The 14,392-nt window shown below is 39.6% G+C and overlaps 2 protein-coding genes across 3 annotated transcripts in view; both read left to right on the top strand.

Annotated features, from left to right (window-relative positions):
• The first annotated feature begins 4,966 nt into the window (after nt 1-4,966).
• Nucleotides 4,967-11,287, top strand: th (tyrosine hydroxylase). Of its 2 annotated transcripts, none has more exons than XM_020613783.1 (13): nt 4,967-5,140; nt 5,588-5,779; nt 6,583-6,757; nt 6,870-6,958; nt 7,076-7,143; nt 7,237-7,287; nt 7,736-7,881; nt 8,018-8,153; nt 8,798-8,867; nt 8,952-9,008; nt 9,468-9,563; nt 9,697-9,830; nt 10,471-11,287. In XM_020613783.1, the coding sequence occupies exons 1-13, from the start codon at nt 5,060-5,062 to the stop codon at nt 10,628-10,630; spliced, it is 1,455 nt and encodes a 484-aa protein (XP_020469439.1). In that variant the 5' UTR covers nt 4,967-5,059; the 3' UTR covers nt 10,631-11,287. The 2 variants fall into 2 exon arrangements, with proteins under 2 accessions (XP_020469439.1, XP_020469440.1); XM_020613784.1 differs by having other exon boundaries at nt 9,507-9,563.
• A 1,472-nt stretch (nt 11,288-12,759) lies between these two features.
• igf2b (insulin-like growth factor 2b) overlaps nt 12,760-14,392 on the top strand; it is a 5,929-nt gene continuing 4,296 nt past the window's right edge. The window contains exons 1-2 of the mRNA XM_020613789.1: nt 12,760-12,971; nt 13,784-13,934. Coding sequence (XP_020469445.1) covers nt 12,897-12,971; nt 13,784-13,934 — 226 coding nt within the window. The 5' untranslated portion in view covers nt 12,760-12,896. The remainder of the gene's footprint in view (nt 12,972-13,783; nt 13,935-14,392) is intronic.

The following is a 14,392-nucleotide window of genomic DNA, read 5'->3' on the forward strand; positions in this document are numbered from 1 at the left end:
GTGATTAGTCATTCCACTTGGCAGCTGTATTTTGACACATGCAAAAACAATCACAGTCATCACCAGTCACAGATGCTCAGACGCTCTGTTAAAAAGAGATGGAGTGAGAGAAAGAGACAGACTTACACAGTAAAGACAACTAAAACAATCAAGTTGTACTGCATTTGAGCACTTTAAGCTTCTAGAAATCTTTGCTGAATAAAACAAAGGTTTTTGTTTGACAGAAATTCTCATATTTCTAATTGTGCTTCTGATGCAAAGTTATTTTGAGTTAATATTGTGATCACCTTGTTATTTTGTCTAACCATAAATACTGCATTTTTTTGGTTTTATAAATACTGACCAGGAGCACATGGACGATACATTTAAAAATAAACATCTATAAGCCATAACATATGATTCATATTATATCATACTCAGTGAGCCTTTGGCATCTGCAGTAATTTTGTCATCTGTCTATACATTCTCCATCTAGGCTACTGGAGCACAGTATTTAAAGGTACCATTGAGTAGTTCTTTTCTGAGTGTGCACTTGTACATGTTCAGGTAGTGAGATACTTGTTCCTGCAAATGCTTTCACTTTTTTCAGTTGTATTCCAGGTGATGATAACGTGCCATGAAACACAGTAATGTATCAGTAAAGGCTGGGAAGTAGAAGATCTCTGACATTTTATTATGAATGTAAACAATACAAATGTTGTAAATAAATTAACTTGCATGTGTTTTGAGAAAAGAGAAGTGCCTTCACCATGCTTGTTAGGCCTCACGGATCCACATAAAGTGCTTTGGTGAGTAACAAGGAATGTAGACAAACTTTCCAAGTCTTTTTGTCTATTTTAATGCATTTGTGTTTTAATCTAATAAAGTTTTCTGAGTGTGCAAATAAGTCATTAATCCAGTTTCTGACTTACAATACATTTAGTAGTTTTATTATGAATGCATATGTGCAAGCTGGGATACAAATATAAGAGTGCAGCACAGTTTGTTCTCTAATCAGATTGCAAACTTATCTTTTCTTTAGCATAACTGTCTCTGCCTCCTCAAATATCATCAAAACCAACATGTTAAGGTAAGTGTTTGCTACAGAGCTCCTCTAGTGACATTAGGGAGAAAGAAAAAAACCTCAGTAAGTTGTGGCCACGAATTTCTAAGGAGTGGGGATGAAATGTAGGATGTAGGAATGAAGTAGAATAACGCATGGCCATGAGATACTAAGACGTGGTCACACCATGACCATACATTAGGAGCTCATTCTCATGCCTGAGTAACTTGTGGGCACAACTTACTGAGGCTGTTTTTTTTATTTCTCTGCAATGTCACCGGAGGGGCTTCGTAGTGTGCAGTTATCTTGGTGGAGAATATCTGACAGCAATGTGCATTCAATCTCAACAGCTAGTGAGAGATTAGCCATAAGGCACATTTATACAGACACAAGTTTATGAGGGTATAGTTAGTCATGCGCTAAGCAGTACGAGCTGATGTGTCCATTTTGAGGTTGTTTACACAGCTTTATTGCAGTTAAGAGAATATTTAGTGTTTCCTCTTTTCTTTATCAACTGGATGAGTCTAATGACCCCACAAAGGAGAGAAAGAGAGAGAAGAAATGTGGAGGATGATGAATAATAGCCCAGCTGGTCATGTTAGCTGCAATTAGAGCGTCCAAAGTCCCACAATTATGCAGGGAAAAGCTGATAGTCACAATGCCGCAATGCAGCCATTGAATCAATACATAATTGTAATAATTATCATCCTGGTGTAATTTGTGGACACATCTGGCATTTCCAGAAAGCAAGATGGGATTTGATCATGAATGTTTGAATCAAAAGGTAGCTTCAGTACCTGGTATGGGCAGTGATGAGGGTCAGCTCGGTGGTCACAGCGAGTCAGCCTAACTATATGCAGACAGAAAGGCTACTGTACACCACACCTAGAGCTAAATGTTAAAATCAAATCATTTATGAAGGTAATTCACATCTATCCCTCTCTTTCTCTCATGAACACAGCTCAGAAAGAGAAGTGATATATTTACCAGATTTGGGCTCCTAATTTCTTTCTATTTGCCTCGGCTCACCTTTGGAAATAAAGAGCCCAAATCTGATAAATATATCACTCTTGCTTAGTCAACAACATCAAAACCGAAGTTAACCTGTTACCATTATTTGGCATACCTGCAGGGTTATAAGGTTAAAAGCAATCAGAATGAGACTTGAATGGAAAATAGGGCCACTTTCAATTCTGAAAAACAGAAAATGACCATTCAGAAACCAGTTTAAAAAAAATTCTGACAATGCAAATGAATTTAAGGCCTCGGCTCACTAATACGTTCAGTGCCTTTTAAGAAATTGAACTTTGATGGCATAATTTGAAATAATACTATGCACAAATATAAAACATTAGAAGGCAAAAGATTAGCAATCAACAGGGAATTAATTTCTGTTCTGCTTTGAAAAAATGATATATATACATGTCATATGATATATAGTATACATACACACACACACACACACACACACACACACACATACAGTATATATATAGGCCACAGGAAGGCAGAGAAGGAGGCACCAAGATGTACTGATTCAAAGTTACATTTTACGCTGTTTATTGGATTAGTGTGTATAATTATTTTGTGTATATTTTACCATTAGATAGATTATTATTATATATATATTTTGTAATTACTATTTAAATTTTTTTGTGCCCCTGTCAGGCATGTACAGTGCCTTGCGAAAGTATTCGGCCCCCTTGAACTTTGCGACCTTTTGCCACATTTCAGGCTTCAAACATAAAGATATAAAACTGTAATTTTTTGTGAAGGAAGGCCCGCTATCAGCAACCTAGATTTACCTAATGTCAAATCATGTGTTTAGTCACTGTGTAATGTGAGTTTGAAACATTTGTATAACAACTACAGCAAAGAGAAAACACACACACTCTCTCTCTGGTTACATCTATATTGTCAGCTGTATTTTCAACAGATGGCAAAAGAAAGTCATGATAAAACAGAGCTGCAGCAGCAGTCTCACTGAAGTTTGAGAAGGAAACAAACTGGGTTCTGAATACAATTATAGGAAACACATGGGCAACATATTATTAATTATTATGCTTTTAAGTAAGCATACATACTCCAATAAATTTTGTTCTACAAGGCCTCTCATATATGAAAAGCTTTCTTATACAAGTGTTATTTTGTAGGTTTTATCAGCTTGTGTTTACGTACAACCACTACACCACACCGGCCTTTATCATTAAGGGTTGGACATACTACGTTCTGTGCATCTGAGCGAGGCTTTCTTTGGCACGATAAAAGTTAAGTGCAGGGAAGATCAGGAAAGCATTCTCTCTTTCAAATAATCAGTAATAGGTCACACTTTTGATAAACTAGGCTGGCGCAGGGAATCAGACATTTAGAGGGAGGAGAAGGAGGGCTATCTGTTTATCTTGATCCTGATTGAGCCTGTAGCCATGCTGCCATCCCACAGATGCAAAATGTGGTTGAACTCGAACAAACCTGGGCTGTTAAACAATCATAAAATCTCTTGTGGATTGGAATACGATTGTTTTTATAAGTACACTGTTTCCTGGACTCACTTAGGAAAGATAAAAAAACTAATGTTATGTTTTAGCTTGAATGGCAAATGTGCCCTGGCTATTGCCATGTAACAACAATAACTCATACATTTTTATTGCAACAAGTAAACAAAATGTTCCGTCTCTCCTCAACTACACCAATAAGAAGAATTGTCTGGAGTTTGAAGTCTTCTGGAGGCTCTGAAAAACAATAACTACTTCGAAGACATGGAACAAACCATATAAATGATAATAGTTCCTATTTCTGAACAAATGCCAGGTATTTGTCTGTGCTTTATGGCATGCCAGGCTCAAAAAAGAATTTAAAAAGAAAAGTCTAACAAAGCCTCAGTTCTAAAGATGTACCAATTTATTCTGTTTCCATGCAGAAAATAGGCTTAAACAAAAGTGGAAAGGTGCTGGTCTATCTAGTTGTCTGTTTGCTTTATCTTCCTTTCTTCATGCTCACTCTGTCATCCCCCCATTAAAGGAAGAAACTACTGTGTCTGTGCCTGGGGCTACATCAGTGCTTTTTAGCATTTTCATCCTGTGGTTTCAGGTTGAGCGAGAGTCACACCGGGGCCCTTTTGCCTTCTCTGCAACCTTGCAAGGTTGCTGTTGTGGCAGCATGTTACCAGAGGCCCAGAGGTAATCTTTTTACCTCTGCTCCCCTGTGGGCACTGTACATTGCTTAACAATCATGTTAACCAGCAAAGTCCTCAGCCAAAAGCAGTACAAATTCACTTGATGTGGTTGTTGCTGAGGTAAGAAACAAACACAGTGCCCCTATTAGAAAAACATTGTGTTGTTCTCTCTTTCCTTGTTGTGTGTATGTTTTTTCCACCAACAAATCCAATTTGTGAGGAGCAGTGGAGATTAGATTGAACTGATAAAGTGACTTAATTTTCCACAGTTGACTTTTCTCTGGTCTAACCTTTATGTAAAGCCCTAAAGGCAATGCTTTGATTATTGTCTAAAGCCGACTACAGTGTATCCAACTGGTGGTTATAACGTCACTTTGCTTTGGCAATTGTTAATAAGATGAATTTTCAAAAAAACTTGAAAAAAATTTCACAGAAACAGTATAAAGAGCTCTGTAAATAATAACTTTAAAAGTATTCCGAGTGGTTGATTATGATGTAAAATCAATACTCATTACATTATATGGACACCACTGAAATATGCTTGCTTTTTCAAACTTAAAGTCTCTGTGTTTGGTCACATAATAAAGTCACATATATATGAATGCTCCAACTTGGGATATGACTGATAGATGCTGTGCATTGATTGATCAGACCATGATTAGCGCGTTTGACGTCAGGAACAACAAACAAATGAGCCCATAAAAAGAGGGAACCTGTCTGAATGAAAAGAAAAGCTCTGGGCAGCACAGCACAGCCTGAGACGTCTAGAGAGCGCCACAACCACAGTGTCACCTCAGTCACACTTTGAATAGCAAAGACAGCAGAGAAGACCCGCGAGCCTAAACATGCCCCTTTCTAGCAGCTCCACGTCCTCCACAAAGAGCATCCGCAGAGCAGCATCCGAGCTGGAGAGGTCTGACTCCACGGTAAGAAATACTATAGCAGCATCAACTTTACATCAACAAAGTTTGTTTGTTTGTTTATATCGAGTTATTCCTGATAATATATAATTGTGTTGTCAATTATAGGACTAAATTAAATTGAGAACTCCACTAAAACTGTTGTATTGCGCGCAGAGAGCTTGGCGAGGTGACCATTATTCTGCGGCGCTGCCTGATGCGTACAAGATCTTACACATAGGACACACACACGCACACACACATACACATATATATGTTACATATAAAGTCTTAGCCAGTCTTAGCTATGGTGTAGGTTTACCTTAACTTCGTTGCTGTTCGAGTGCGTATCTGGATATGTAAAGCGCTCCTATTATTCAAAGCAATAGCCACAACTTAATGAAAAAACTCTGTCTCTGGCTAAATACAAATATTTGCAGCACATCGGACTTTGATTCCTCTTTTTTTGACCAGTCTTCAAGATTCATCGGTAGACGGCAAAGCCTGATCGAGGACGCGCGCAAGGAGAGGGAAGCCGCCGCTGCTGCAGCGGCCAGTGATCAAATAGTGTTTGAGAAAGATGATGGCAAAGCGCTTCTCAACCTCTTCTTCACCTTAAGGACCTCCAAGACACCAGCGCTGTCGCGGACACTCAAAGTTTTCGAGGTATCGCAATAGATATGGGTAGAGAGTTTTTACAAAAGACTAAAGATGTGTTTGTCGAGACAGTACGAATTATAGAGCTGTGTATTTAATAGTAACATTTTGTTTCGAAAAACTCTTTATAGAGGGTTTATAAGTTAGCTAATGACTTTATTAATATTTTTTTACAGTTCCGTTATAAGCGATTAAAACAGGACCAAATTTTGAGATGCCAGGTTCCCTGGTTGCTGTTTAATCCTCAGAATATTATATATTTATATTTGTAAGTTGTCAGTAATTGGACAATAACTGGATTTGTTCCAGATCATCTGCAGCCCTTTTCCATAAGGCAAGTAAACAATGGGAATTAGCTAAGGGATGTGCTGTATCCCAAGCAATGGCATCTCATTCACTGGACAACATATCCTGATCATCCGTGAGAGATGCTGACTTCTAAAGATTAAATGTAATATGGAAGGCAACGTGATTCTATTAGACTGAATACAAATATTGTTTTATAACCTCTGTTGTGGGACATTTACTATATTGGTGAGCTTAGCCAAGTTTGCTTTTTATGTCATAATAATTGTTTGCATTTGTGAAGTGTTTAGCTTGCCATATGATTTCCTTGTCATTTGGTAATATGATGAAGCCATGTTAAAGGAATCTCAGTGCACTTTTTGTGTTAGAGCTAAAGAAAATGAAGTTCATAGTGTGCATCCAGAATACACCACTCTTCATAAAATACTGTGCTCCATAATTGTGCCTCACATTTGTCATACACTGAATGTGACCCAGTACATTTTAATGTGTTGACTGTATTTCAGACATTTGAAGCTAAGATTCACCATTTGGAAACACGGACGTGCCGGAAGTCCAAGGACAGCCTGGAAGGCCTGGAGTACTTTGTTCGCTGTGAGCTACACCTCTCAGACGTCAGTACTCTCATCAGCTCCCTCAAGAGGATCGCAGAGGATGTTAAAACCACCAATGAAGTCAAATGTAACATCTTTTTACTGTTTTTTATCAAATACATAATTGTTGAAAGATATTCAACAATTTTGTAGCAGTAATCATAATAATAGTACTGCCATTTCCTCCTTTTCTCTATTAGTTCATTGGTTCCCAAAGAAAATAGCAGATCTGGACAAATGTCATCATCTGGTCACAAAATTTGATCCAGACTTTGATCAAGAACATCCTGTAAGTACCAGTGCTACCAAGAAGGATGGACAACAGTTCTGGGCTGGTTATGCTGTTGGACAAATATGTCATGACACAGAAAATATGATCAGTGTTTGATATATTTGACTTGAACAGGGCTTTAAAGACCCTGCCTACAAACAGAGGAGGAAAATGATTGGTGACATCGCCTTCAGTTACAAACAGTGAGATACAGTCTATTATCTGAATACTGCACCTACATCTAAATGGGGAAAAACAGACAAAAACTGAAACTTGACTATTCCTGTTATCCTCAGTGGGGAGCTGATTCCCAGAGTGGAATACACAGAGGAGGAGATTGGCACATGGTAAGGGGTGCTGCATGCTTATTTACAGTAATATAAGATGTGCATGTGAAGGCTGAAGAATTACACCACCATGTGTAAAATCAAAGAATTTGAATTTGAATACAAATTATTTGTTTAGTTACAGATGGGGGTGCGATCAAAGAAATCTAGATATAGCATGTCTAAAGATTTAGGATTCCATCAAATACCAGTTACAATAATAAAGATCTCTCATTATTAGGCCGTGCCTTTATAGATTTGTGTAAGTACAGCAAGGAATGTTTATTCGTAGCTTTCAGCAAGACAAACCACAGTGTGGTGCAGGTAACAGTCCCAAATTAAATTTTAAGGGCTATAGGCTGGATTGTTCCTCATTCATTGTTGCAGCACCTCAGTCAGGACACAGAAAATTTGTTTGTTAGTTTTAAATAAAGAAGGCTACATTATATGTAATTATGTCCCTAATCAGGCGGGAAGTCTACTCAACCCTGAGGGACTTGTATGCCACGCATGCCTGCAGTGAATACCTCGAGGCCTTTTATCTGCTGGAAAGGCATTGTGGGTACAGTCCAGACAGCATTCCCCAGTTGGAAGATGTATCACGCTTTCTCAAAGGTAAGATAGGATTTAAAGAAAAAAAAAAAACAATCAAAGGTACAATAAGGACTCACTCACACTGAAACAAGTGTTTAGTGAACACACTGCTCATCAACATATCTTTGTCTTTCTTCTCCTGGACATTCACACCCAGAGCGTACAGGGTTCCAGCTGCGTCCGGTGGCAGGTCTGCTCTCAGCTAGAGATTTCCTGGCCAGTTTGGCATACCGGGTGTTCCAGTGCACCCAGTACATCCGACATTCCTCCTCCCCCATGCATTCCCCAGAACCGTAAGTAGGCTACACCATATCCCTCCATGGTCATCCAAATGTATTTGCTGTCAGTCTCTCCAAAAGCCTCCCATGTTCCAAACTGGGACATGTGCGCACTTTGTCATATAGCTTTCCCCCACTCTATAAATCTTTCTCAATGGAGATTTAGCAACATGTCATTTTGATTTAAAACATGCTGCCATAGCATGCACACAAACATAATGACAGCATATAGTAAATAAATACTATGAACATATGAAAAAAGAAATAAATACAAATGACATCAAATGACACAACCGGCTACTGATAACAAGAGAGAAATATTCTTTGATTTAAAAAAAAAATGAGGAAAATATCGATTAAATAAACAGATAAACTAAAAGGGAAACCCTGGCTTTCAAGAGTCAAATTGATGTTTTTTTGTTTTGTTTTGTTCTGTTCCTTACATTTTGGGCAGTCTGCATAAAGTGAACATCTGTCTTCACTTGTGCTGTTTCATACTAGGCACAGAATTGTTTTTTACGGTGCAACCATTGTTTGCAGTGCAACTGGATTGAATTGCCAGTTTGTGAAAACGTTTGTAATTAGATAATCAGCCTAAGGTTTTCAATTTGAATTAAATCTGGTCACGGTTGAATTTCTTGTTCTTTCTTTTTCTTCAGTGACTGTGTCCATGAACTTTTGGGCCACGTCCCAATGCTGGCTGACCGCACTTTTGCCCAGTTTTCACAGGTTAGTGGGAGAGGATCTTGCAGTCAGATTGTTTCTCATGCTGTGCTGTCATGTCTGGATAACATTATTGTTCATTTGTTGCAGAACCTCGGTCTGGCATCACTTGGGGCCTCAGATGAAAATATTGAGAAACTATCCACAGTAAGACTCTTACCTACAACACCAGCAGTGCTTGCGACCTGTACAAAAGTAACTGAGATGGGGACGTTCAAGACCTTCCTCAGGGTTTTGAATATTTACTTTTAATCCTCCCCTTGCCTAAGAAAGACATATTGATATTGCAGTGAAGTAAACAATAAAACCCTGATAGAGACACTTGGCTGTTGCCTTCAAAACATACCATTTTGTTCCATTGTGCAAACAAAAAGACACAACCCTTTTGATATGACTATTCAGTTTTTTGTTTTCTAGTCAGTTTGGAGAAAAAAAAGAATATATAAATGGGAGTACAGTAATAACTAAAGTGCTCTCCCACACTATCAGACCACTCTCCCTTCTAACAGAGTCCCTTGTACAGTCACTTGCTTAAAATGTGACAGAAAATAACTAACTGATCGCCCCAGGATCCATCTTCTTCTCAATCATTGTTTTTTCCATCAGCTGTACTGGTTCACTGTAGAGTATGGCTTATGCAAACAGAACGGTGAGGTGAAGGCTTATGGCGCTGGACTCCTCTCCTCTTATGGCGAGCTTGTGGTGCGTGCCAGCATGATTTCTCTGATCTATGATTAATGTTTTCATCATTGCCTGGATAATAGAAAAAAACCAACAACTCCAGCCAGCTGAGCTGTCAGCTAATTCTCCATCTTTTCTTTTAACTTCAATCCAGCACTCTCTGTCTGATGAACCAGAAACGAGAGAGTTTGATCCAGAGGCTGCTGCAGTGCAGCCTTATCAAGACCAGACGTACCAGCCTGTCTACTTTATTTCTGAGAGTTTTTCAGACGCCAAGGAGAAATTCAGGTACTTTCTTTTGTAGGGACATACTCATACACAAGAACATACAGAGAGAGAGAAGACAAAAACAAGAAGGAGAGGGGTTATGTAAGGACAAGGTCAGAGAACAGCCAGCCTACCCCTGAGGCCACAAACTTTTGTAGGTCAACCGTAACAGCCAGAAGACAGCTGTTACTAATGTGGTCTTTCTTACCGAGGCAAAACGCTGGAGTTTTATTTGGCAAACACATCAAATGTTGCCTGCAAAACAAGTAGCTTTAGTGAGTGTTTTGACAATATTTGGAACACAGCACATAACATCCTTGCTATACTGGATGAGAAATATCAGCATGGGAGTGTTTGTAAAAGCATAGTCAATATTAAATAGAGTACATCATGAATAACATTACACAGGATTGCATTTTTATGCAGTGCTGACCAGAGCAGGATACAGTCTCTATAAGGTCTGTATGTCAATAGGGCAGGCTATACTACAACTGTGAAAGGGAAGTTTCATGTAGCCAAGTGAAATATTTTGGGTTTACAACTCTCAGACAGGGCAGCTTCAACCTATGGTAAATATATTCATACAGAGCTCAGACACAACCTTGACTTTGAACGCTTTACATGGTTTTGTTTTCTGACCTTTCTTTATAATGTTGGTCAGGGCATATGTGACAGGTATCAAGCGCCCCTTCTCTGTGAGGTTTGATCCCTACACCAGCAGTGTTGAGGTCCTGGACAACCCGCTGAAGATCCAAGCAGGACTGGAGGGAGTGAAAGATGAGCTGAAGCTGCTGACAGATGCCCTCAGTGTTTTGTCATGATGATGCCTCAGCCTGTGACTGTCCCACTGGTGTTTCCTTCCTCTCTACTGTGCTTCGTAATTTCCGTCATGTAAACAAGCCCAATGTGTTCATTTTTCTGTGCTGTTACTCCATTACGATGCTTGTTGTTGCTAACCGGTTGGCTGATGAGGCTGAAAAGCATTAAAACCTCAAAACCCAGAAGAGGCAAAACTTTCCAAAAATGTTTAATGCCTCACTGGGTGTGAATCCATTTGTGAAATGACAGGGTTTTACCAGGTGGGCCATTTGTGCTTTTTTAAGCAAAACTGTGTTGTTTGAGGAATATTTCAAAATCTAAGCCAAAATCAAAGGAAACTGTGGTAATGAATGTATTACAAGAAAACTAAATGGCTATGGTATAATTATTTTCAAATCAAAGAAACAGAGTGGCACAATAAAATGTATATTTACATCACATTTATTTTACTTAGAGAAAAATATCTGTGTGCTGCTGTTGTTAAAGGCTTTATTTTCCAGATATGTCAATTCAATATTTAAGTATTTCCTCTAAATTTGAGTATTTATTATGCTGTTTTTGTCTTGTTCTGCAAATGCATAATAAAAACAATCAGAACCTACAACTTATTTTCTGTGTGCTGAAGTGATTTCTGCTTCAGTACAAACCATCTGTCAAATAAAAAAGAGCTACAAATTATTAGTTTGCTGTGTTATATGATTTATCACATTTTAGTGAATTTTTAGTGTGTACATTTATACTTCATTTGTGTCCTCACCATTTAATAGTTGACATTTATCTGCCACATGAGGTTGTACCTGCCTGATCTTGGTCTTATTAAAAGCAAACGTTTTCTTAATGCTCACCTCATACCTTCAAATACACTTAGATGTTTTGCAAATTTATTAGATGTTAAAAACAAGCATATAAATTTTGACTGGCAAAAAACACAAAGTGGAAGAAAATGACTATACAAATACAGACTATGAAATCAGGTATAGCAGGTACAGTATAAGTGCAGAAAACCAGTGTTACAAACACCAAGGCTAGTGGTACAAGCTCGCCTTCACCAAATGGAAGTACCTTATGTGTGTTATTTAGGACAACTGAGAGAATTACTGTCTATGGATATTGTTGAAACTATGAAACAATCCAAATTCAATCTAAGAGAGTACACTTTAGGAACTTGTCCAGACATATCACCCGCTGGTCAGACAGGAGGCTGTGAAACAGATCCTGGACCAGCGGTTCAACACAGAGAAGAAATTGCGTTTCACAGCCGTGACCACTAGGTGTAAGTCTGAGCCTGAACAAATGTCCCGTTTCTGAGCTTCTGTACAAACCACACAAAGAATGGAACATGCATACGTTTTTCTTAAGAACAAAGTGAACATGCTTGTTTATATGTATAATCACATTTTCCAGCTGGATGTATGCAGCCCATATTTTCTATTGTAAAGCTGCCTAGGCAACATCTGGATGATGTTTATCTTTCATCCACATTGCATGAGGGATGCAAGGCTTGGGTGTTTTTTATGAAGTACTTGTTTTTTATTTTCTTCTCTTAATCATCCATTCTGATGATCATACAAGGCTGATTTTTAGTGACAAAAGGGGTTCAAACCATGTATTTCTGTAAATATCAGTCACAGAGAGTCAGGCTGCATCCTCCTCCTCCTGCACTGTCAGTCCCCCAATTTTGTTTCCTTCAGGTGGGATAATTTTAGCATTGACCCCATTGTCTCACACACACACACACACACATACATGACTATATGTAAGGGTCAGAGGAAAGCCACAGACCTTGGCAACACTGCTTCAATTCCAATCTTACTATTCCATTCCAACCTTTCTACTTCCAGTCTTAATTGCAGCAAGGCGGAGACGTTGATATTTTTCTTGGAGTCTGAGGAATTATTGTTCTTCAGTCTGCGTCCTGTGTGTAAACATTATGATTGTAGGTTAGGGTGTGTAAACGTGGAAAATGCCTATGGAATCGTTCCATATTTTGTGACTGTCGGTCTCCCTCTCTCTCTTTCTCGTTGCTTTTGCTCCCTTTAAGCACCTTTCCATTTGCCAGCCATGAAGAGGAGGAGCGAGGGGGTGGGGTGGGGGTGTAAGGGGCGGGTTTTGGTATATAATACTCACCCTGAGAAGTTTTGCCTGTCGCCTGGTTTCTGGGACAGCCTCTCACACATCATTTCTTTGACCTTGCCAACTGGGAAACTAACTTATCTACAATATCTCCAACCAAATAACCCCCCAGCGTTTTGACTACTGCCATCTGACATGGAGACCCAGCAACGGCACGGACGCCACTCACTTTGCCACACCTGCCGGAGAACGGAGAGCAGCAGAATGAAGGTAAACACACATAGCTGCATATCCCCTGCTGTTATAGAAAAGGCTCTGGCAGGATTGTAACGATGTTTACTTGGCTTTGTAAGTGAGAAAACCGCTTCGGGCTGAGTTGATGCATTGGTCTCATCATGCTTGTGCAATAATCGCAACTGGACATCACTTGATTTGCATGCAACAGATTATGTTCAAGATGCATAGGCTACATTACATGGAGAGATAGTGTGCCACGGGTTATATTATAGGACGGAATGAAAGAGCTGAGGTTTTCTTTTCTCTGTGTTGATGGTGAGCTGTTCGGTGTACTAGGCGCAAACAGCTGGTCTTTATGCCGGCAGATGGGGACGGCAGGTCCGAGGGTCAGTGAGCGCACTAGGGTGAGCGAGGGGGAAATATATGCTGAGTCTGGCTTTTCAGATAGTTAACTATCGAGCAGCCGGTCTTGCAACTTGTGGAAAGTTGTGCAAGAGAGTGAAAGCCAAAGATGCTTGTCTGCTTTTTCCTCCAGAATAAGCACTTCTCTCAGGTGCGACACTGTGACACCGGGGAAAGGGTGGGGGGTGGGGGGCTGCACATTTAGCATCACTTGCCTCATGTAACAGATATTTGTAACAGAGTTAGTGGGTCAGTACACAGAAACAAAATGTATCATTGGAAGTTGTACATGTTGCATAAACGAATAAATGCGAATGCAATCAGCGAAGAGCAACATCTGGCTGTCATCAAAGGCTAAAAAATCGTTTGTCATCACTCTTGAAATGTATGGTTGCATTTGTCAATCTGGTGCTTTATTCTGTAACGTGTCTTTCTGTCTGCAGGTCAAAAAGATGTCTTCATCCAGTCGTTCGCTGCTGTTTGCACTGGCCGTGACGCTGTACGTTGTGGAAATGGCCTCTGCAGAGACGCTGTGTGGGGGAGAACTGGTGGATGCGCTGCAGTTTGTCTGCGGAGACAGAGGCTTCTATTTCAGTAGGTTTCAAATCATTACAGCTTTTCATAAAGAGTTACATAAATGTTGATCCGCTTTATATTTTTCTCTGTCCTCTGTTTCATTTCCACACATCTGTTTGGATAGCTGAGACGAATGCTCTGTCTGTGGCTGTGTGGTATGCTTGTTTGGTACTTTTCTTTCTCATGCACTCACACAAACACGCATGCACACGCTGGCTAAAAGAGAAGGAGAGAGAAAGTGCTTTCGGACCGGAGGAACTTTTTCACAGTTCCTAGAGCTACTGGAAAAAGTACCCCCTTTTGTGTGTCCGCAGGAGCTGAGAACGTTAATACAGTTTGAGAGGCTTTCTAAAGCTCCTACTTAAGGGTAACTACTCTCCAAGCGCAATAGGAGCCATGAGTTGCAGCACCACTGGCTGTCATTCTTTTAAAAACCGTGTTAGTGTAAACAATAGCGATTAATAGCCATCGCCAGC

Source organism: Monopterus albus, unplaced genomic scaffold (assembly GCF_001952655.1).
Source record: "Monopterus albus unplaced genomic scaffold, M_albus_1.0 scaffold138.1, whole genome shotgun sequence".
In the NCBI taxonomy this organism is placed as follows: Eukaryota; Metazoa; Chordata; class Actinopteri; order Synbranchiformes; family Synbranchidae; genus Monopterus; species Monopterus albus.